This window comes from Lepus europaeus, chromosome 1 (assembly GCF_033115175.1).
Source record: "Lepus europaeus isolate LE1 chromosome 1, mLepTim1.pri, whole genome shotgun sequence".
NCBI lineage: Eukaryota > Metazoa > Chordata > Mammalia > Lagomorpha > Leporidae > Lepus > Lepus europaeus.
The window spans coordinates 94,291,752-94,316,862 of NC_084827.1; the positions used below are offsets into that span (position 1 = coordinate 94,291,752).

Consider the following 25,111-nt stretch of genomic DNA (forward strand, 5'->3'; position numbering starts at 1 on the left):
TTGAAGTGGAGCAGCCAGGACAGGAACCAGCATCCATAAGGGATGTCAGCATTGCAAGCAGAGGCTTTACCGGCTAGGCCACAACTTTGGCCCCAGTTTTATTTTATTTATTTGAAAGATAGAGAGACACAGAGAAAGGGAGAAAGAGAGAGAATGAGATCTTCTACCCACTGGTTCACTCCCCAAATGGCAGCAACGCCAGAGCTGGGCCAAATGAAAGCCAGGAGCCAGGAACTCCATCTGGGTCTCCCACATGGGTAGCAAGGGCTGAAGTAATTGGGACATTCGTTGTTGCCTTCCCAGGCACATTAGTAGAACAGGTGGGACTCCAATGGGCACTCAGATACGGGATGCCAGCATTTCAGGAAGCAGTTTAACCTGCTGAGCTATAACGCCTGACTCAACTCTCAAAGGATTTAAAATATAAGAAAATGGTTCTGGGACTGACATGAGATCAATTAATCTCATTAAGTTCTTTAACACAAAAGTTAAATGTCAATTGACTTAATATTCAAAACAACCATAAAAATCAAGTGAAAAAAACTAACAGATTTAACCTTCTTTAAGATTTCACTTACCTGCCTCAGATTCTATGTTTAAATTAGATGTGACAAAATTAGATGGAAAGAGTCCTATTCCTCTGTGATTTTCTCCTCTCCACCAATTGGCATCACTGAAATTATAGTGCAAATAATGTCATTTGTTGCTCTATATTTTAGCATATTAGTGTTGAGAGGAATTAAAATAAAAACTTTAGCCTAGTGTACAGCTATAGTTCAAGGTTTTTTTTCCTAAATTTAATAAAAGATATTGTAAAGTACAAATAAAACAAACATCCATATGCTTATATCTAAATTTAGCACAAATAAAATTGGTATTATTTGATTTTGGTCTTTAAGAATGGTAAAACATAGTTAACACTAAAATTGTCTTTATCGTTATCTCAAGTCTCAATCCCACACCCATCTTCCCACACACCTACCAGAAATCTGGTATGCAGCCTTTTTGAGAGTCTATTTTTTTTCTCCTTTTGTATGTATCTATATAGTCAACACTATAAACTAACATATATAGATGCTAATACTTATAGATCTTTTTAAATTTTATTTATACTTGCAGATCTTGTTTGTCCCTTTTGAGTTCTATCATATGAATATGCCACACTTAACTTCATTCATTTCTGTATACAAGGTCATTTAGGTTGCTGCCTAAACGCCTCTTTCATTGTTAAGAAGACTGGGCTAACTATCACACTAAGATCTGAGGGCACAACACAACAATTGTCTCTCTTTGCTACTCAAATAAACAACATTAAAAGAAACGTCCAGGATGAGTGGTTCATCAAGTAGTTAGGGTGCACCTGGGATTCTCATATCTCATATTGGAGCACCTACGTTTGAATCCAGGCTCTATCTCAGATTACAGCTTCCTGCTATGAGTGCTTTGGAAGGCAGAAGGTGACAGCTCAAGTTGTTGCCACCCATGTGCGAGACATGGAGTGAGTTTCGTGTTCCCAGCTTCAGAATGGCCCAGCCTTGGCTGCTGCAGGCAACTGGACAGTAAACCAGCGGACAGAAGATCCCTTTCTCTCATTCCCTCTGCCTTTCAAATGAGGAAAAACAAATAAAAACTCAAACTACAAACAAAACAAAACTTTTCACAAACTGATCTTAAAAATAAACTCCTTGAGGCTTATTCAAGGCATAGACTTGCTGTGCCACAGTACATAAGCATTTTCAATGTTACTAGATAACTCCAACATTCCCTAGGGGGTTGTGGGACTTCACTTTCCTTCCTCCCCCAGCAGCATGTGAGAATGTCATTAACCCCTAAACATGATAACCGTCCACACCTACGCTTGATTTCAGATGGGAAAGAAATCATATTTAACTGTATTTATTTGCATTTCTCAAGATTCCACTTGTGTTTGCTTGCTCTTCATATCTTTTATCCATTTCTCTTCTTCCACTGGTTCATTTGTCATCAAGAACTCTGCATTAGTGGTTGGGGGCAAAATTATCTCACATTAATACGACCACTAATGTGATAATGTACACCTGTTCATATGTTCAAACAAAACCTACACGTCCATTTCACAGGTTTAGGCTCTTTGCTTTTAAATGAAAATTGCTGTAAATTCAACTTTCCTTTTTAAAATGGAAAATTCAACTTAAAAAATTTGAGTGTGAGAAAAAGAATTTCTCCTATCCCATATTGAGATTAGCAGCTGTCAATCTTAGGACTGTCAACACATTAGCTATTTTCTAGTTTTAAGAATTTGGGTAGGGGGTGGGTGTTTGGACTAGCAGTTAAGATTTCAGGCAGGATGCCTATGTCTCACATTGGAACATCTAGATTTGATCCATGACTGCCTAATTCCACCTTCCTGCTAATAATATCTCTTTTTACATGATTGATTTTTTTTTTTTTTTACACCTCAAGCTTATATCTAAAAACACTGAACTCTTACCAGCTTTAACTTTCCATTCATTCTCTTGGACTTTCTATATGCTCAATCATAATATATGGAATAAATATAATTTCGTCTATTCCTTTCCAAAAATTTGACTATTTATTTGAAAGGAAGAATGACACACACAGGAAGAAACAGAGATCTTCCATTCACTAGTTCACTCCTCAAATTAAGACCTTTTCTGCCCTAAAGAAATTTAAAATCTAGCACAGTGTTTTCTTATTTTATTTTTTTTTTTTTTGACAGCCAGAGTTAGACAGTGAGAGAGAGACAAGAGAGAAAGGTCTTCCTTTTCCCATTGGTTCACCCTCCAAATGGCAGAGTTAGACAGTGAGAGACAGACAGAGACAAAGGTCTTCCTTCCGTTGGTTCACCCCCCAAATGGCTGCTATGGCAGGTGCACTGCACTGATCCGAAGCCAGGAACAAGGTGCTTCCTCCTGGTCTCCCATGTGGGTGCAGGGCCCAAGAACCTGGGCCATCCTCCACTGTCTTCCCGGGCCACAGTAGAGAGCTGGACTCGAAGAGGAGCAACCGGGACAGAATCCGGTGCCCCAAATGGGACTAGAACCCAGGGTGCTGGCACCGCAGGCAGAGGATTAGCCTAGTGAGTTGTGGCGTCGGCCCTACCACAGTGTTTTCAACCTCCCTTGCTAAGAATATGTTACACCTCGCTTTACCTTCTGGGATTTTTTTCTACTTCTCCCTCCCTCCTACTCAGGGAAATGCTGATTCTCTTCAAAATCAATTGACATAGGCATACAGAAAGTACTTACAATATAGTATGTGAAATGCTGTTATATATGTTCAGTGAGCTATAGCAGCACAGAGAAGGGAACTCCTAACTACTGGGAGCTAAAAGCAGGGAAGGGCTTAAAGGCTTCTCAGATGTAAAGTCTGATAAGCGTTTTGAGGGTTTAGTGCACTGACCAGGAGGAAAAGGAAATCAAAGAGTTGTATATCAGCAAACAGGGAAATCTATCAAAATGGATAGATTCCTGGGTACATACAACCTACCTAAATTGAACCATGAAGACATAGAAAACCTAAACAGACCCATAACTGACACAGAAATTGAAAGGCCCTCCCAACAAAGAAAAGCTCAGGACCAGATGGATTCACTGCTGAATTCTACCAGACATTTAAAGAAGAACTAACTCCAATTCTTCTCAAACTATTCAGAACAATCGAAAAAGAGGGAATCCTCCCAAATTCTTTCTATGAAGCCATCATCACCTTAATCCCTAAGCCAGAGAAAGATGCAGCATTGAAAGAAAATTACAGACCAATATCCCTGATGAACACAGATGCAAAAATTCTCAATAAAATTCTGGACAACAGAATGCAACAATACATCAGAAAAATCATCCACCCAGACCAAGTGGGATTTATCCCTGGTATGCAGGGATGGTTCAATGTTTGAAAAACAATCAATGTGATACACCACATTAACAGACTGCAGAAGAAAAAACCATATGATTATCTCAATAGATGCAGAGAAAGCATTTGATAAAATACAACACCCTTTCATGATGAAAACTCTAAGCAAACTGGGTATGGAAGGAACATTCCTCAATACAATCAAAGCAATTTATGAAAAACCCACAGCCAGCATCCTATTGAATGGGGAAAAGTTGGAAGCATTTCCACTGAAATCTGGTACCAGACAGGGATGCCCACTCTCACCACTGCTATTCAATATAGTTCTGGAAGTTTTAGCCAGCGCTATCAGGCAAGAAAAAGAAATTAAAGGGATACAAGTTGGGAAGGAAAAAGTCAAACTATCCCTCTTTGCAAAAGATATGATTCTTTATTTAGGGGATCCAAAGACCTCTACTAAGAGACTGCTGGAACTCATAGAAGAGTTTGGCAAAGTAGCAGGATATAAAATCAATGCACAAAAATTAACAGCCTTTGTATACACAGGCAATGCCACGGCTGAGAAAGAACTGCTAAGATCAATCCCATTCACAATAGCCACAAAAACAATCAAATACCTTGGAATAAACTTAACCAAGGACGTTAAAGATCTCTACAATGAAAATTACAAAATCTTAAAGAAAGAAATAGAAGAGGATACCAAAAAATGGAAAAATCTTCCATGCTCATGGATTGGAAGAATCAGTATCATCAAAATATCCACTCTCCCAAAAGCAATTTATAGATTCAATGTAGTATCAATCAAAATACAAAAAAAAAAAAAAAGAAAAGAAAAGAAAAGGAAATAAGACTATGGAAATAAAAATGACATTTTGCTCTGCTGTCTTTATGGATAAGAAGAAAAAATTGGTTTACACTCTGAGATAAGACAAAAAAAATAAGCTTATTCTGTCTAGTTTTAAGGTCTCAAAATGAAATAAAACTTGACCCTTTCTTTTAATTAAGCTATTGACCTCATAACAAAAACACCAGATTCTATAATGACAATGGTTACTGTAAGTGATATTCTTCATGGATATAATAATCACATGAGAAAAGCAGCTATTTCTACCATGAACATACAAATGGTAAACTCAGAAATATTAATGATCTTGTGGGGGTCTTTTTCTTAAAATACCTGCTTTATTTTTACATTTGGGGAGCCAATAATCTGAAGACTGTATTCCTTTGCAAAGCTTCCTTGCAAGTGAATTTCCTTTTCCTTTCTAAATCCTTCCACCTCTTCTGACAGAAACTTTCTAGGCAGAGAACGAAGTCTACAATGCTACAGAGGTTTAGTCAAAAACTGCAAGAATTCCACTTGATTATTTGAAATGATACACAGAGAACAAATAAGGAGTGGTGATAATATAGACAGTGAGTCTTTTTTAGTATTCTCTGTTAATAAGAAATGAATGCCTTTTCTATCAGCTCAGTGGGGTTTCTGTTAACCTTCCTAAAAAAATTATTTTATTTATTTGAAAGGCACAAAGATAGAGGGACAGATGCAAGAGCAATCTCTTATCGCTGGTTGAATCCCCAAATGCCCACCACTGGCTGACTCAGGCCAAAGCCAGGAGCCTTGGAACGCAATCCAGGTACCCCACTTTGGTGGCAGGGACTCAACTACTTGAGCCATCACCTGCTACTTCCCAGACGTGCATCTGCAGGAAATTGGAATAGAGCAGACCTGAGACTCAAACCCAAGCGCTCTGATGAGAGATGTGAGTGTCCTAAACAGTGTCTTAACTGCTACATGAAATGCACACCTCAGCTCAGTGTTTCTTACATTCAGATTCAAGAATGATGTATTTTCAAGGAATTTTATGTCCTGTTTATGAAAATTTTATTTTGTACTTTAACTCCACAGCAATATAAAAATAACCAGGGGGGCTGGTGCTGTGGCGTAGCAGGTAAAGCCACCAACTGCAGTGCCAACATTCCACATGGGCACTGGTTCAATTCCTGATGCTCCACTTCCAATCCAGCTCTCTGCTACGGCCTGGGAAAACAGTAGAGGATGGCCCTAGTTCTTGGGTCCCCGCACTGGCGTGGGAAACCCGGATGAAGCTCCTGGCTCCGGATTGGAGCAACTCCAGGCATTGTCACCTTTTGGGGAGTAAATGAGCAGATGGAAGACTCTTCTCTTTCTCTCTGCCTCTCTGTAACTCTGCATTTCAAATAAATAAATAAATCTTTTAAAAAAATAACCAGGCACAGGCATTTGGCCTAGTGATGAAGACGCCAGTTAAGGTGTCCATATCTCATATTAGAGTGCCTGGGGTTCACATACAGCTGCATCTGGTTTGAATTTCCCATTAATGCAGACCTTAAGAAGCAGTGATGATAGCTCAAGTGACCAGGTTGTTGCCACCCATGTGGGAAACCTGGATTGAATTTCCAGTTCCCAGATTTGCTGCTTGGCCTGGCAGGAGACTGTTGAGGCCATTTGACAAGCAGATGGACAAATGGGAGTTCTCTGTCTCTCAAATTACAAAATGAAGAAACAATAATGAATAATCATTTTATAGACTATCACTTCCTTTTTAATTTATTTTTCTCCAAAGAAACCTTTTATTTAATGAATACAAATTTCGTAAGTATAACTTTAGGAATATACCTATTCTTCCCCCATACCCACCCTCCCACCCACCCTCCCGACCCTCTTCCTCCTCTCTCTCCCCTTCCCAGTCCCATTCGCCATTAAGATTCATTCTCAATTAATTTTGTACACAGAAGACCAACTCTATACTAAGTAAAGATTTCAATAATTTGCACATGCACACACACAGACACACACACAACTGTTTGAGAACAAGTTTCACAGTTAACTCTCATAATACAACTCACTGAGGACTTATTGAGGACATTCATTTCCTGCATGGGAAGTTAGTACACCGTGACTCCTGTTGTTACTTTAACCATTAATACTCTTATGTATGACATCAGTGACCACCCGAGGCTCATGACATGAACTGCCTAGGCTAAGGAAGCCTTTTCAATCCATAGTATGTCAGTATTTAGACAAGGCAATAAGCAAAGTAGAAGTATCTCCTCCCTTCAGAGAAAAGTACAACCTTCTTCCATGGCCTATTCTTTCCACTGGGGTCTCACTCAAGAGATCCCTCATTTAGAACATGTTTTGCTACAATGTCTTGGCTTTCTATGCTTGATATGCTCTCCTGGGATTTTCAGCAAGACCAGGATGCCTTAAGGACTGATTCCGAGGTCAGAGGCTACTTAAAGCAATTGTCATCCTATGAGTCTGCTGTGTGGCCTAGTTCCCATGTTAAATATTCTTTCCTTTTTAATTCTATTAATATTACCAAATACTTGATCCTATTTATATGACCATTTTAACACTGAATCCTATCTATATATTCACTTTAACACTTAATATGATCACTTTAACAGTTAAGATGGCATTTTTATCACCCAGCTTAATGGAATTTGGGGATCCATGGCAAGTTTTTAAACTGTACATTTAGAAGTTTGTGCGAATGTATGCAGCACTATACAGCATTATAGTTAGAAACTTCATCCTCCCTCTTATTCCCACTCTTATTTTTTATTTTTTATTTTTAATTTTTTTTTAACTTTTATTTAATGAATATAAATTTCCAGTGTACAGCTTATGGATTACAATGGCTTCCCCCTCCCATAACTTCCCTTCCCCACAACCCTCCCCTCTCCCGATCCCTCTCCCCTTCCATTCACATCAAGATTCATTTTCAATTCTCTTAATATACAGAAAATCAATTTAGTATAAAGATTTCAACAGTTTGCACCCCCATAGAAACACAAAGTGAAACATACTGTTTGAGTACTAGTTATAGCATTAAATCAAAATGGACAGCACATTAAGGACAGCGATCCCACATGAGGAGAAAGTGCACAGTGGCTCTTGTTGTTGACCCAACAAATTGACACTCTAGTTTATGGCGCCAGTAACCACCCTAGGCTGTCGTCATGAGTTGCCAAGGCTATGGAAGCCTTCCAAGTTCCCCGACTCTGATCATATTTAGACAAGGTCATAAAAGACAGAGTGAGGATAGTAACCAATGATCCTAAGAGTGGCATTTACCAGGTTTGAACAATTATACAGCATTAAGTGGGGAAGAGGACCATCAGTACACACAGGTTGGGAGTAGAGCCATTGGTGGTAGAGTAGAGGTTATGATTACAAAGGAATGAGGCCCAAGTGTGCTAGATAGGGTCTAGAACAAAGGACAGAGTCATTATTAGATGTGCTAAGAAAGGTGCTGTCTAAGCTACAATTAAGTTTTCTGATTGAGAGGCAAATAGAACCTGATAGAAGGGGCTTGATAATAATCTGTTGGGCTTTAGGCCTTGTAAGTTAAGAGGCCCAGACCTATCTATCTCTTCACATGGGGTATATCCTAAGGGAGGTGTGAACCTCCTAGGGGAAGGCACTCTGTTGACTTTCATTACTTGGCTGGCCTGGGAGGAGAGCTGGCCAGGTAAAGGCAGGTGGCATCTCTAACAAGAAATTTACAGTTCTGCCTGCAATGTTGCTGACCCTACTTGGCCATACCCTCCGCTGCAGTGGTCACTTTGGAAGTTGGGCTGAGCAAAGGGCTTTTCAGCTTAGAGTCAATAAGATCTGTGGCTCTGACCTGGGCATCCTTCGATTCCAGGGCAGGTCCATTTCCAGTGATCCAACTCTTGGCAGAGCTGCCAGGGCTCTTCACAAGCTGACTTCTGCTGAAGCCCAGGCTTACCACATTGAAAGCCACTGCAGTGGACTGGCCTGTTGGGTCTCCTTGAGGGCAGATCACTGTACAGATCAGCCAGTAATAGGCCTGCCATCCATTGCTTCTGATGCCTAGCTTTCTTTTCCTCCTGGTTTGTGTTAAAGCAGACCAGAGGATGCAAGTCAAGGGAGTGCCCGTGTCCCATCTCTAATCTTCGGTGGCCTGAACTACAAGTCTATAGTCACAGGCATGTTCTGTAGTACTTTTTCTAAGGTAGACAATGCCCATGAGGAAAATTATATTCTCACTTTAAAACTTTCTTTCCCTTTGGTCTGAAAGGGAGGTTTTTTCTACTTACTGTATACTTCGCTGATGGCGAAGTGAATCTAGCTATGAGATTATTATTTAAGTTCTTATTTTGGCTATGCTATTACAGAAAAATGTTAGCCATCTCTTTTATAAGGTCTAAAGATTAAATTGTGCATCCTACAGATTCCTTCATAATAGAATTAGTTTCCTACCTTGAAGAGAATAGAGAAATGAAAGAACAAGTTGGGCTTAGAATAGAGAAATGAGGGAGCAAGTCCTAGATCGCTTGCTGACAATAGCAATATTACATGAATACTTAGCAAATCGTTTCAACCATTAGATAACAACTTAAGAAAACATTTACCAGAAGGTCCAATGCCTTCTATAAATTTTAAGAATCATGTATTTGAAAACACCTCTTAAATATCTAACATGGTGTAGTTTGTTTAACCAGTAAACTTAAGCACAACCATATAAAATGTTTTTAGTTTCTTTCCACCAACAAGTTTAAAACATATGATACACAGATTCAGGTCACACAAATTAAAATGTATCTTTGATTGATTTTAGCAGCTTAAATTTATGGACAATCTTATCTATAAGCCATTTAAAATAAAACTCTTAATAAAATTTCCTATGTGGACATACTTATGTACACACATATAACATAGCATAATAGACCAATATAGCAATTTTAATAATAGCTTTTAAAATCTTTAACTCTTTTTGTAGATTGCCAATTGATTTGAATTGCTTTTTGTTTTTAGATTACTTTAACACATTGCTTTAACAGAGCATCAGAGTTTAATTCTATGTCAAAGAGAAATTGAGCTTCCTGTGATCTTTTGCTGTGAGGTTTCCTTCCTTTACCTTCTTTCATATTGGTGACCATGTTTCTGTGTTTCTGTGTGTAACACATCTTTAAGCATCTTTTGCAGGGCAGGATGAGTGGCAACAAATTCTTTCAGTTTCTGTTTGCTATGAAAAGTCTTAATTTCACCTTCATTCACAAATGAGAGCTTTGCAGGATATAATATTCTGGGCTGGCAGTTTTTCTCTCTTAGTACCTGGGCTATATCTCGCCATTCCCTTCTAGCTTGTAGGGTTTCTGATGAGAAGTCTGCTGTGAGTCTAATTGGAGATCCTCTGAGAGTAATCTGACGTTTCTCTCTTGCACCTTTTAGAATCTTTTCTTTATGTTTCACTGTGGTGAGTTTGATTACAATGTGTCGTGGTGAGGATCTCTTTTGGTCATGTTTATTAGGGGTTCTATAAGCTTCCTGTACTAAGATGCCTCTGTCCTTCTCCAAACCTGGGAAATTTTCTGCTAGTATCTCACTGAAAATGCCTTCTAATCCTTTCTTCCTCTCCATGCCTTCAGGAACTCCTAGAACCCGAATATTAGGTTTTTTAATAGTATCCTGTAGATTCCCGACAATATTTTTTAGATTTCTAATTTCTTCTTCTTTTCTTTGGTTTGCCTGTTTCCTTTCCTGTTCTCTGTCTTCTAAGTCTGATATTCTCTCTTCTGCTTCGCCCATTCTGTTTTAAAGGCTCTCTAATGTGTTTGTCATTTGAGCTACTGAGTTCTTCATTTCATTGTGGTTTTTTGTCACTATCCCAGTTTCATGTTCTACTAGTTGTTTCATTTCATTTCGATTCCTCCTTAATATTTCATTTTCACGAGAGAGATTTTCTATCTTGTCCATTAAGGATTTCTGTAGTTCAAGAATTTGTTTTTGAGAACTTCTTAATGTTCTTATCAATTTTTTGAGATCCGCTTCTTGCATTTCTTCTATCTCATCATCTTCATAATCTTGAATTGGGGTGTCTTTTTCATTTGGGGGCGTCATAGTGTCTTCCTTGTTCTTGTTACCTCGGTTTTTGCGTTTGTTGTTGTTTGGCATGTTGGAGATATTTGGTTTCTTCACTGTGGTGTTTTTTCTTGTTACACTATGGCTCTATATTAAGTGGACTGTCTGCTTTCGGTGGAGCCTTAGAGGCTTGAGATAAGTGTGGACTGAGAGCTGTGTTTGGTTCCTCAGGGTTGAGGGTGTGTCAAAGATGACACTCCCAGGTTAAGCGTGGTAAATCTCTCTCTTTCTCTTTTTTTTTTTTTTTTTTTTTTTGATTCAAAAGGGAAGTAATTCCACACAGCTGAACGGAATTGGAGGTAGTTAGCAGGCGAATGATATACCCGCAGGAGCCAGAGATCAGAAGCTCTTTCCCAAGGACCACACAGGGAATCTCTGCTGCCCTCAGTGTGGGCTCCAATTCTCCTGCAGTGTCCCACTGGATTGCCAAGTTAGATCCTTATCTCCTGTTATTTCACCCCTCCCCCCAGAGTCAGGTTTTTCTGCTAGGCTCAGGGCCGGTGCAGACCTGAGGTCGCCCTGCTTATGACGTATGTCCAAAATGGCGCCTGCTCTGTCTTGCTCGCCTTTGAGGGGTGAGCGGAGAGAGAGAAACTCGTGTCTGTATCGGTCACTTTTTTTTTTTCCTCTCTCTCTTCTAGTTAGCCTGCTGAACTTTTCCCCACGGAGTTTCAAGCCTCGTTCCCTCTAGTCTCCTCTTTCTGCTTGCCCGCTGGTGTCTCAGGCTATTGAGGTTCAGCTCACCTCGTGTTCCAGCGCTGGTGCGTTGAGTCTGCCACTGGTTTCCCAAACTTGGGCTTCCACGCTCTCCACGCAGGTCCACTGTGAATCACTAGTTCCGGAAGAGTTTCCGCTGCTGTTTCTTCCCCTACTCTTCCTTGACCCTGCAGTATCTCCACTTTTATTAACCTGTGTGTCTTGCTGAACTATCAATGTGCTCCCTTCCTATTCCGCCATCTTGCCACTCCTCCCCACTCTTATTTTTTAATGAGATTCATCCTCGATTGACTTTATACACATATGATTAACTCTATGTTAAGAGTTCAACAAAGAGTATGAAGAAAAAAAAACCCACACAACTGTTCCTCAACAGTCATGACAAGGGCCACTCAATTCATCCCTTCCCAAAGTGTCAATTTCATTTCTACAGGTTGCATTTTAGGTGCTCTATTAGTTCTCACAGAGCAGGGAGAACATATGGTATTTGTCCCTTTGGGACTGGCTTATTTTACTAAGTATGACGATTTCCAGATTCATCCAATTTGTTGCAAATGACTAGATTTCATTTTTTTTAAACTGCTCTATGTAATATTCCATAGTGTACATATCCCATAATTTCTTTATTCGGTCTTTGGTTGACGGGCACTTAGGTTGATTCCATGTCTTAGCCATTGTGAGTTGAGCTGCAGTAAACATGCGGGTACAGATAACTCTTTTATTTATTGATTTCATTTCCCATTGTAAATTCCCAGGTGTGGGATGGCTGGGTCATATGATAGGGCTATATTCAGGTTTCTGAGCAATCTCCAAACTGTCTTCCATAGTGGCTTTACCAGTTTGCATCCTCACCAACAGTGGATTAGTGTGCCTTTTTCGCCACATCCTCCCCAGCATTTGTTGTTAGTCGATTTCTGTAGGTAAGCCATTCTAACTGGGGTGAGGTGAAACATTGGGGTTTTGATTTGCATTTCCCTTACAGCTAATGATCCTGAACATTTTTCATGTGTCTATTGGCCATTCGGATTTCCTCTTTTGAAAAATGCCTGTTTTAAGATCTTGGCCTGGCCGGCGCTGTGGCTCAACAGGCTAATCCTCCGCCTGCGGCGCTGGCACACCGGGTTCTAGTCCCGGTCGGGGATTCTGTCCCGGTTGCCCCTCTTCCAGGCCAGCTCTCTGCTATTGCCCAGGACTGCAGTGGAGGATGGCCCAAGTCCTTGGGCCCTGCACCCATGGGAGACCAGGATAAGCACCTGGCTCCTGGCTTCGGATCAGCGCAGTGCGCTGGCCGCAGCACGCTGGCCGCGGCGGCCATTGGAGGGTGAACCAACGGCAAAGGAAGACCTTTCTTCTGTCTCTCTCTCTCTCTATCCACTCTGCCTGTCAAAAAAAAAAAAAAATCTTGGCCCATCTCTTAATTGGGTTGTTTGTTGTTGTTGTAAAGTTTCTTGATCTCTTTGTGTAGTCTGGTTATTAATCTTTTATCAATTGCATAGTTTGCAAATAATTTCTCCCATTCTGTCAGTTGCCTCTTCAATTGCCTGAGTGTTTCTTTTGCAGTACAGAAAATTCTCAATGTGATGTAATCCCATTTGTTAATTTTTCCTTTACTGCCTGTATATCTGGGGTATTTTCCAATAACTCTTTGCCTGTGCCAATGTCTTGCAGGGTTTCCCCAATGTTCTCTAGTAATTTGACAGTGTCAGGTTGTAGATTTAGATCTTTAATTAATATAGAATAGATTGTAGTGTAAAGTGTAAGGTAGGGGTCCAGCTTCATATTTCTGCATGTGGAAATCCAGTTTTCCCTGCACCATCTGAAGAGACTGTCATTGCTCCAGGGATTAGTTTTAACTCCTTGGTCAAATATAAGTTGTTTGTAGATGCTTGGATTGATTTCTAGTATTTCTATTCTGTTCCACTGGTCTATCCATCTGGTTTTGTAAAGGTACTAGGCTGTTTGGATTATAACTGTGTTGTAGTATGTCTTGATCTGGTATTGCGATACCTCCAGCTTTGTCTTTGCTTTAGCTATTCAAGGTCTTCTGTGTTTCCATATGAATTTCAGCATCATTTTTTCTAGTTCTGAGAAGAATGTCTTTGGTATTTTGATTAGTATCGCATTGAATTTGTAGATTGCTTTTGGGAGAATGGACATTTTGATTTTGATACTGATTCTTCCAATCCATGAACATGGAAGATTTTTCCATTTTTTTGTATCTTCTTCTATTTCATTCCTTAATGTTTTGCAATTCTCATTGTAGAGATCTTTGACATCCTTGATTAAATTTATTCCAAGGTATTTGCTTTTTTAGGGTAGCTATTTTGAATGGGGTTGAACTTAGAAGTTCATCTCAGCCTTAGCATTATCTGTGTATACAAAGGATATTGTTTTTGTGTATGATTTTATACCCTGTTATTTTACTCAAACTCTCCTATGAGCTCCAACAGTCTCTTGGTGGAGTGTTTTGGGTCCCCTATATATAGAATCATGTCATCTGCAAACAGGGATAGTTTGACTTCCTCCTTCCTAATTTGTATCCCTTTGATTTCTTTTTTTTTGCCTAATGGCTCTGGCTAAATCTTCCAGCATGATATCGAATAGCCATGGTGAGAGTGGGCATCCTTGTCTAGCTCCAGATCTCAGTGGGAATGCTTCCAACTTTTCCCCACTTAACAGGATGCTGGCCATGGGTTTATCACAAATTGCCTTGACTGTGTTGAGAAGTATTCCTTCTGTACCCAATTTGCTTAGAATTTTCATTATGAAAGGGTGTTGTATATTATCAAATGCTTTCTCTGCATCTACTGAGATAATCATTTGGCTTCTGTTCTTCAGTTGTTAGTGTGATGTATCACATTTATCCCTGCATACCAAGGATAAATCCCACCTGGACATGGTGAATGATCTTTCTGATGTGTTGCTGAATTCAACTGGTTAGAATTTTGTTGAGGATTTTTGCGTCTATGTTCATCAGGGAAATTGGTCTATAGTTCTCTTTCTCTGTTGCATCTTTTTCAGGCTTAGGAATTAAGATGATGCAGGTTTTATAGAAAGAATTTGAGAGGATTCACTCCTTTTGTTTTTTCTTTTAAAGATTTATTTATTTATTTGTAAGTCAGTTACAAAGAGAAAGGAAGAAGCAGAGAGAGACAGAGAGGTCTTCCATCCACTGGTTCACTCCCCCAACTGGCCAGAACATTCAGAGCTGCACTGATCCAAAGCCAGGAGCTTCTTCCAAGTCTCCCACACGGGTGCAGGGGCCTAAGGACTTGGGTCACCTTCTATTGCTTTCCCAGGCCATAGTAAAGAGCTTGTTTGGAAGTGGAGCAGCCAGGACTCAAACTGGCGCCCATATGGAATTGCCAGCACTGCAGACGGCATCTTTATCCATTATGCCACAGTGCCGGTTCCTCATTGCTTTTCAATTGTTTTGAAATTGTAATTAGTTCTACTTTTTCAATTGTTTGAAATTGTAATTAGTTCTACTTTAAATGTCTCCTAAAATTCAGCTGTGAAGCCATTCAGTCATGGGCTTTTCTATGTTGAGGATGTTCTTTATTACTAATTCAATTTCTGTTGTGTTTATGGGTCTATTTAGGTTTTCTATGTCTTCATGGCTCAATTTAGGTAGGTTTTATGTGTCCAGGAATCTATCCACTTCTTCTAGGTTTCCCAGTTTGTTGGCATACAGCTTTGTGTAGTAATTTCTGATGATTATTTTTATTTCTGTGGTATCTGTTGTTACATTTCCATTTTCACCTCTCATTTTAATGATTTTGGGTCTCCTTTCAACTTTTTTTTGTTATTTGTGCCAATGGTATGTCAATTTTATTTATTTTTTTCAAACAACCAGCTCTTCATTTTGCTGATCTTTTGTATTTTTTTGTTTCAATTTTGTTGATTTTTTCTCCAATTTTAGTTATTTATTTTCTCCTTCTAGTGTTGGGTTTGCCTTCTGTTGTTTTTCTACATCCTTGAGATGCACTGATAGCTCATTTATTTGGTGCCTTTCCAGTTGCTTGATGTAGGGACCAACTGGTATAAACTTTCCCCTTAACACTGCTTTTGCAGTATCCCATGGGTTTTGATATGTTGTGCTATTTTTTTATTTGTTTCCAGAAATTTTTTTTATTTCTCTTTTGATTTATTCTGTAACCTAATGTTCATTCCATAGCATGTTGTTCAGTCTCCATGTGTTTGCATATCTTCTAGAGATTCCTGAGTTGCTGATTTCCAGCTTCATTTCATTGTGGTCTGAGAAGACACATGGTATGATTTTGATTTTTTTGAATCTGCTGAGACATGCTTTATGGCCTAGTACGTGGTCAATTCTAAAGAAAGTTCATGCACTGCTAAGAATGTGTATTCTGCAACTGTAGGATGAGAAGTTCTGCAGATATCTGTTAGATCCCTTTGGTCTATAATGTCGATTAACTCTGCTGTTTCCTTGCTGATTTTCTGTCTGGTTGATCTGTCCACTGCTGAAAGTGGGGTATTGAAGTCTCCCATTACTATTGTATTTGAGTCTATGTCTCCCATTAGATCCCTTAACATTAATTTTAAATAGCCAGGTGCTCTGTAATTAGGTATATATACTTTTTAAAAAAATTATTTATTTGAATGTCAGAGTTACACAGAGAGAGAAGCTGAGGCAGCGGGAGAGAGAGAGAGAGAGGTCTTCCATCTGCTGGTTCTCTCCCCAATTGGCTACAATGGCTGTAGCTGCACCAATCCGAAGACAGGAGCCAGGAGCCTCTGGGTCTCTCACTCAGGGGCAGGGGTCCAAAGACTTGGACCATTTTCCACTGCTTTCCCAAGCAATAGCAGAGAGCTGGACTAGAAGAAGAGCAGCTGGGACTAGAACCGGTGCTTCAGGCCAGGGTGTCCCTTTCTTTCTCCAAATTAGGGAAGTTTTCTGTTATTATTTCACTAAAAAGGCCTTCTAATCCTTTCTATCCTTCCACGCCTTCAGGAACTCCTAGAACTCATATGTTGGGTCATTTGGTAATATCCTATAGATAACCAACAGTGTTTTTTAGTTTTCTAATTTTCTTTTCTAGTTTTTGGTCTGACTGTATAATTTCCTGGGCTTTGTCTTCTAAGTCAGATATTCTTTCTTCTGCTTCACCAATTCTGTTGTCTAGGTTTCCCACTGCATTTTTTATTTGCTCTATTGAATTCTTCACCACAATTTGATTTCTCTTTAAGATCTCAATTTTGTGAGAGAAATTTCATGTCATGTATGGATTTCAGTAGTTCATGAATTTGCTTCTGATTACTTCTATGTAATCTTAAGATCAATTTTTAAATTTCCATTTCTGGCATTTTTCAATCTCATCACCTTCCCAATCTAATATTGTATTGAAGTGTTGTGTTCTTTTGGGGACATCATGTTGTCTTCTTTATTTTTGTTTGTTGAATTGGTACATTTGTTGTTTGCCATGGAGATACTCCCCGCCCCTGCTGTGGAGGCTTTTATCTTTGTACTATGCCTCTGTGGATTAGTGGAGTGTCTGCTTTCAGTGAACATCTAGAGGGCGTCTAAGTTGTGGTCAGGGATCTCTGTTTAGCTCCCTGGGGTGAAGGGTATGTCTAAGGTGACACACCCAGCTTTGGCGTGGTAAAAATCTCTCTTTTTTTTAAATAAGAAGGGAGATTTATTCTACCCAGCTGAGCTCCTCTCCTCAAAGGAGACCAGTGCCTGAGCACTAGCCCCAGTGGGTATAATATTCATCTGCTCCACAAGGACCACACAATAAGAATTTAGTGCAGCAAGGTGAAACCATTATGTATCTATCCATTAAAAAATATACTAGACTAGTATTCCCTTACAAAGTTATTTATAATGGATGCCAAATACATTTGTGCTCCCTGTTCATAACATGATATCAGGCCATATTCTTATTAAATTTTAATCAGATTTTTTTTTTTTTTTGACAGGCAGAGTGGACAGTGAGAGAGAAACAGAGAGAAAGGTCTTCCTTTGCCGTTGGTTCACCCTCCAATGGCCGCCGCAGCCGGCGCACTGCGGCCAGCGCACCACGCTGATCCGATGGCAGGAGCCAGGTGCTTCTCCTGGTCTCCCATGGGGTGCAGGGCCCAAGGACTTGGGCCATCCTCCACTGCACTCCCTGGCCACAGCAGAGAGCTGGCCCGGAAGAGGGGCAAACCGGGATAGAATCCGGTGCCCCGACCGGGACTAGAACCTGGTGTGCCAACGCTGCTAGGCGGAGGATTAGCCTATTGAGCCATGGCGCCGGCCTTAATCAGAATTTTTTAAGATAAAAATAAAGAATAGAATTAGGTTCAAAATCAAACTCATCTATTTTTTTATTACAACTTTAATAAATAAATTCTGAAGAGTACAGTAGCAGACTAAGAACTGAGGAGGAGTCAGGCATAGCTTTTGCTGCTTTGATTAAGGTTAACACAGCTTATTTTTCCTAAAGTTTTTCTGCTAGTAATTCTGCAATACACAACTGCCAAGGTAAATGCATGAGGATGACTAAATATTTATCTGTTTCTGAACTGTGGTCAACAACATTATTTAATATATCTTTCATCCAAGACACAAAAGATACTTTAACAAAGCATAAGAAAATTCACACCATCTAACCTTTATTTTAGAGAAAAATAATTAAAGTATGAACAGGTTCCATTATTTAAATAGACCAAAAAACAAAGAACTAGATATTCAGGATTTTAAATTATGGTTATTGTATCTAAAAACTTCAGAACATTCAGTTCACAAATAAAGATTTAAAACATACCTGTCATCCAAAACAATAATAATTTCACCATGTTTAAAGGTGAGTTCATTGTCCTCGACGGCTTCAAAATCATATAAGGCTCTCACTTTCCGTGCAACCTTATTATTTAACTGATTTTCTGCAGCTGGATATAAGGATTTTGTCTCTGTGTGTTGTTGCTTCTGTTCTTGCAATGATAATTCAATAGCTGGTTTGAAAAATTAAAATGCAAATTAAAAATAAACATTTGCTGATAATATTTAATAAGAATACATCATGTAAATATTTTATTTGTCCAATAGCTGCTAAACAGTTAACTTCTTGGGAGAAGGGATGAGAAATCATATTTTTAAAGTAATGTTTTTGCTCATTCCTCATTATCACAGTCTGTCATATACAGCAGCTATTATTTTTATAACAAACAGATTGTGACATTATCGTATGGGTAACTTTCCATATAGGACAAGTCGTGAACATATTTTTGTGCTTGACTCATAACTTTGGCATTAAAGAAAAGGTGAAATGTAATCTCCCCAAAGGTAGGACATTATTGGAAAGGAAAATGAATTCAATTCATCTTATATCATTTGTTTTCCTACTTTTCAGATCTTACTACTCTTAGACGGGGTATACCCCAATCATTTTATAATTTTATTTCAAGAAAAAGCCCTGGCCAGAATATTTTCAGCAATATTAAATCAATACATTTGATCATATACCTTTAGCTATGTCTTCATCTTCTCTGGTTTTATCTGATGACGTACCATTCTTGGCAGCAGCTGAGGAAGTCTATAAATGTATGAGTAAAATGATCACAACTATCCTTTCAAAGAAAACATAAGCTCTATAATTACTTGCTGATGCTAATTTTTTAAAAATACTGATATAACTGAGTTTCATTTAAAAATGAAGTTCCTTGTGATAATTTTAAGTTAATGTTTTCAAATACTAAAATAAAACAGAATTTTTAAGAAAATATTATAAACTCACAAAGGACAGACACAACTGTCTTATACTTAGCACAAATCAAAGCATCTGACAAAGAACTTGGCAAAGAGAGGTACTTAAGTATTTATAGAATGAATAAAATGACTCTTTCCTGAATGCACATCTCATCTCAGGTCTCTTACATAGGAAGAGGTGCTCTGTTGCTATGACAAGTGCAGCCAGAAGGCATGATAACCACTCAACAGAACAGACACAATAGTTGCAGGTGTAGGAATACAGCTGAAACTCTCTTCTGCTACTCACAGTAGTTGGATGGCAATGGTTTTTCAAGTACTTGATGAACAGAGGTGGGAAATGAAGATCAATAAATATCCTTCCCAGCTATTACATAAGATATATCCCCTTCCAAATAGTATAGGGCCAACCATGAATCTGAATTAATCTCACCTGTGATCCTGCTAAAGGAAAAGTAATTCCTTCTTCTTTCATAGATTTAATAGTTGCAGATATAAGACTAAACTGAGGGTCCTTTTGAAATTCTTCTGACCACTCTACCATCAAAGATTTCAGTTTTTCACATACTTTTGGGTGAGCCTTTTAAAGACGAAAGGAAAAAAATTAAAATCAGCTGTTAAAATAAGTTCTTAAATTATTTAACAAAGAGAATTACCACCAACATTTCTACAATTTAATTACCATCAACAAAAGTCCAGCAATCCCTAACTCAGCTGAGGAACTGATAGTATTTGTATGTTAAAATGTAAATGCTTCATATAAAATCACCTTTTTGAACATCAATTTTTAAGTCTGACTATACTGGAAACAAATCTTTAATATTCAGAAGTTATCTCCTTTAAATTTTCTTAATATTCTAAGTAATAGATTTTTTTCATCAATTAAAATAAATTTGAGGATTTTTGCACCTCGTAGCATATGACTAGTACTTGGGAGTTTCACTGTAAAATAAAGGCCCCTTTGCTCAGCAACTGTAATTGGAATCGGCACAGAATGGTGGCTAGTGCTTGAAGTCTGGAATCACAGAACCCTAGCTAGGAATCTCAGCTGTACTACTTACTAGCTGCACGACCCAGGACAAATTTCTCCCTAAGCCCCTCTCTCTGCATCTATGAAACAGCAACAAGACACTTCCAAGGCTGGTTAACCGCATTTAGACAGCATGTGTAAAATCCTTACAGCAGTAACTGCTTACTAAACCCAATAAAGATTAGTTGTATCCAATGGTTACATATGCTTTGGGGAGAAAAATTTTTTAAAATTCAAATTTGAAATAAATTTATTATGGGGTTGGCGCAGTGGCAGATAAAGCCGCCGCCTGCAGTGCCAGCATCCCATATAGGTGCCAGTTCGAGCCCCAGCTGCTCCACTTCAATCCAGCTCTCTGCTATGGCCTAGGCAGGCAGTATAAGATGGCCCAAGTCCTTGGGCCCCTGCACCGGCATGGGAAGACCTAGAGGAGGCTCCTGGCTTTGGATCACCGCAGCTCCAGCTGTTGCAGCCAATTGGGGAGTGAACCAGCAGATGGGAAGACCTCTCTCTCTCTGCCTCTCCTTCTCTCTCTGTGTAGCTCTTTCAAATAAATAAATAAATCTTTAAAAAAAATAAGTTTACTTCATTTAAATTTATCTAAAAATTATTTCAATTATAATAACCAAGATATATAATTAAATGAGACATAATAGTTATTTTTAAATGATTTAAATATCTGCTCATTTTAAAATTTACCTTATTTTTTATCACAGCACGTACTTCTGTTGCAAAATCACGGGAACATACTTCTAAGTGAAATATCTTTCCACAGTTTGCCACACAAGCCCCAAGAAGCTATTAATTAAAATAAAAATTAATATACAAATATTGAAATATCTTACTTAACTCACTGGAACAAATGCACATTTAAAATCTGAGTCAAACAGCAATGTGACTTTTACTCACAGTTAGCGCCTGCAGAGCAACATGAGGAACCTTATGATTTACTCTTTTCATTATGGCTTTCAGGCAATCTTTTGCTCTACAAAGAAATGGAGAAAATTATCACTGAGAATTTCAATTTAAACATTAAAAATATAAGGTCTTTCATTACCAAACAGCCTTAAATTTAAAGTCCTTGAAACTTCACTTGTTTAAAGAAATAAATCTATAAAATTGCTTTACACAATCTTTTGTCTAGATATTCAATCATAAAAAAAAAATTGCTGCAAATGTTGCACATTCCAAAATCAAAAGATCAGTGATTTCACAAAAGGTCAGCTAACACATGAGAATTACAGCATATAAACCAAGTTTGCATTTCTTCAACAGACTCAGCTTTCAGAGAGCAAATTCTTTTCTTGAGGAAAAAAAATCAGAAAGATATGAGGGTACTTCAAAAAGCTCATGGAAAATAGAATGAAAATTAAATTCCTTTGGTGCATAATATTTTTAATTGACACATACTAGTATATGGTTTCAAAAGGTTCAAGTATAAAACATGACCGTGCTATGGAACAGCTGAAATGTTAAAGTGGTAGGCATGATGCAGTGGGTTAACCTGCCATTTGGAATGTTTGCATCCTATATTGGGGTGTCAGTTACTCTGCGCTGCTGACCAGCTTGCTGCCAATATGTAACCTGGTAGGCAGTGGATTACGGCCCAAGTACTTAGGTTCTTGCTTCCATGTGAGATATCCAGATGGGGTTCCTAGCTCCCAGCTTCAGCCTGGCCTACCAGTACCTGTTATGAGTATTTGGAGACTGAGCCAGTAGATTGAGCCATGTACTGTCTTTCCTTCTCTGTCTTACAAATAAATAAATAAATCTTTAAACAAACTAACCAACCCAAATGCTTTTATCACTCTTCTAAAGTATAAACTATTCTGCTTAATTGTTGCATTCTCTTTTTTTTCCACTGTTACCTATTATACTTACCTATCCATTACTGAAAGGCTTTCTCATCATATGCATTACCTATTGTATTATTATATTTATCTACTTCAATATCAAAAGCCTCTCACACATATCTAAGTCACAGGAAAATTCCCCAAATAATTAATCTACTCAGTATTAACACATGTTCTTGTTGTGTCAAGGCTTTAAGTATCTAATATAGCTCAGAATTTCAGCTGAACTCTTCCATTTTTTATTTCAGAGTAAGACTAATGTAAAAAAATCTAGTCTCCAGGCTTTCTTAACTTTTATCTCCCAAGCTAAATAGTAAAACCCCATTTTCCTTTCCAAGTAGCATCACTAAATTGACACAGATTTATCAAACTCCTAGACATTTACTGGCATGACTGCACATCTTACCCATTAGGAGTGCTTCCAACTTTGTCACATATGTCCATAATAAGACTCCAATCTTCTGTGGTGTTGTACTCATTCGTGGCTTTTTCTATAAGATACAGTCAGATGCAAAAATTAGAACAAAAATTACATAACACTAAAATGCCAATAATGGCACAGCAGTTACAAAGCCCTATCTTTTCCCTTCCCAGAGATAAAAGAACTAAGGATGTACTTGAACACATAGAATATTCTGGCAATTTCAATTTTAAGTTATATAATTACATGTTCTTGGATTAGCCAACTTAAAAACACTAGAGGGGAGGAGGGCATTGTGGTGCAGCAGGATAAACCACCGTCTGCAAACCAGCATCACAAATGAGCACTAATTTAATTCCTGGTTGCTCCACTTCCAGTCCAGCATCTTGCTAAAGCAACTAGGAAATCAGGGGAAGATGGCCACAGTGCTTAGGTCCCTACAACCCATATGGGGGATATGAATGGAGTTCTGGGCTCCTGGCTTCTGTCTGATCCAGCCCTGGCCATTGTGGATGTTGGAAGAAGAAAACAACAGATGGAAGATATCTCTGTGTGTATGTGTGTCTCCTGCTCTGTCTCCCTCTTCCTCTCTCTGCCTTTCAAACAAATAAATAAAATCTTTAAAAAATAATAATTAAAAACATCCAAACTATTAAATTAAAAACTCCATCAAATTCTAGTTTGGAAAAAACCTTAAAAATGTATCCTCACAAAGGAAACAAACATTAAACTGTTTAGTGAAGCACCATTTTTTTTTTTTTTGACAGGCAGAGTGGACAGTGAGAGAGAGAGACAGAGAGAAAGGTCTTCCTTTGCCATTGGTTCACCCTCCAATGGCCGCCGTGGCCGGCGCGCTGTGGCCGGCGCATCGCGCTGATCCGAAGCCAGGAACCAGGTGCTTCTCCTGGTCTCCCATGGGGTGCAGGGCCCAAGCACTTGGGCCATCCTCCACTGCACTCCCGGGCCATAGCAGAGAGCTGGCCTGGAAGAGGGGCAACCGGGACAGAATCCGGCACCCCGACTGGGACTAGAGCCCGGTGTGCCGGCGCCACAAGGCGGAGGATTAGCCTACTGAGCCGTGGTGACGGCCGAAACACTATTTTTAATAGCAAAAAGGAAAACTGGTTAAGAAAGTCATACAATCTGGGACTATGGTGTAGCACATAAAGCCACTGCCTGCAGTGCCGACATCCAACACAGACGCCAGTTCAAGTCCTAGCTGCTCCACTTTGGATCCAGCTCTCTGCTATGGCCTAGGAAAGCAGTAGAAGATGGCCCAAGTCCTTGGGCCCCTACACCCATATGGGAAGACCCAGAGGAAGCTCCTAGATCCTGGCTTCGGATCAGCACAGCTCCGGCCCTTGCAACCAACTGGAGAGTGGACCAGCAAATAGAAGACCCTTCTCTCTCTCTCCTCTCTCTCTCTCTGCCTCTCCTTCTCTCTCTGTGTATCTCTTTCAAATAAATAAATATATCTTTAAAAAAAAAATTCATACAATGGAGTAAGAAAATAAGGCACAGAAAACTGAATGTACAAAAAGGAAGGAAGAGATTCCAAGATGGCAGAATAGGGAAAGGACATACTGCTTTAGGCTAGGGGGAAATAGTAGCAAAAAATTAGGAAGTGAATTCCCAGGGGAGACTAGGAGAGAAATCTGCAGTGGAAATTCTACGGGAGGAAGAGGGATGCTGTGGATCAGCATGGAAGGTGCGGACATGCAGGATTGAGTGTGGACACAACACACAATTCCCACAGCCAAGAGCCAGAGGAAGCTCCAGCTTTGGAGGGCGAGGTGACAGCAGCCTGTGCCACTGGTGACAGTGCTGGAGGGAGAACCTGGCAGAGCACAATGCCTTTGGTTCTGGCCTCCTAGAGCCCTAAAGGGAACAAGGTACCCGTGAAAAATGGGAACATTTCTCTTTTCCCATTGTCCCACAACGGATCCCAGCAACCAGGCAGGAAAGGGTGTTATTTTGACATCAGTAGCAGCTGTGTCGGCTCTTGTGTGAGCCAGGCAACTGGTAGGGAGAAGGTGCCGTTCTGACACAAAGCAGCTGCGGTGGCTCTTGTGCATGCACCTGGCAAGTGGCAGGGAGATGGAGCCATTTTGACATAAGTAGCAGCTGTGGAGGCTCTTGTGCACGTGGGTGATGGTGGGATTTTACCACAGGGAAAAATCCATGTTCCCCATTGACTTTGAGTCTGGCTGGTAAGACTGACAGGAGACTGGGCACCCATATAAGACACTGAGGTGGCCCTAGCCTCTCCACACATCACAGGCTCCGGATTTCAAACCACCAAGGCAGAGCACCCACAGGCAGTTGGCTCTGGGAATGTCTTTGCCTCTCCGTGGATGGGACAAGCTAGTGGTGTGGGAGCCTTGTGTGCTGAGACTGTGGGAACTCGGTGACTGTACCATAGGAGGTAAGGTGTAGCTAGGTCTGTGGGCAATCCCTGTGTGCGGCTCTACAAACTAAAAGCTCCCTGACTGCCTGATGTGGGGCATTTAGCGAGATCCAGGGATCCTAGGATTGTACAGATCCACTGTGCAGTTCATGAGTGCTGCACCCACAGTGGGTTAAGCCA

General features: G+C 39.6%; 1 protein-coding gene across 2 annotated transcripts in view; it reads right to left on the reverse strand.

Annotated features, from left to right (window-relative positions):
* Positions 1 to 25,111, reverse strand: part of STAM2 (signal transducing adaptor molecule 2) — a 75,138-nt gene that overhangs the window by 22,308 nt on the left and 27,719 nt on the right. For both annotated transcript variants that reach the window (XM_062186742.1, XM_062186733.1), the window contains exons 2-8: positions 22,510 to 22,594; positions 21,160 to 21,235; positions 20,950 to 21,048; positions 19,654 to 19,800; positions 18,978 to 19,047; positions 18,280 to 18,466; positions 579 to 673 (exon numbers count right to left, since the gene is read on the reverse strand). In XM_062186742.1, the coding sequence (XP_062042726.1) occupies positions 579 to 673; positions 18,280 to 18,466; positions 18,978 to 19,047; positions 19,654 to 19,800; positions 20,950 to 21,048; positions 21,160 to 21,235; positions 22,510 to 22,594 (759 nt within the window). The remainder of the gene's footprint in view (positions 1 to 578; positions 674 to 18,279; positions 18,467 to 18,977; positions 19,048 to 19,653; positions 19,801 to 20,949; positions 21,049 to 21,159; positions 21,236 to 22,509; positions 22,595 to 25,111) is intronic.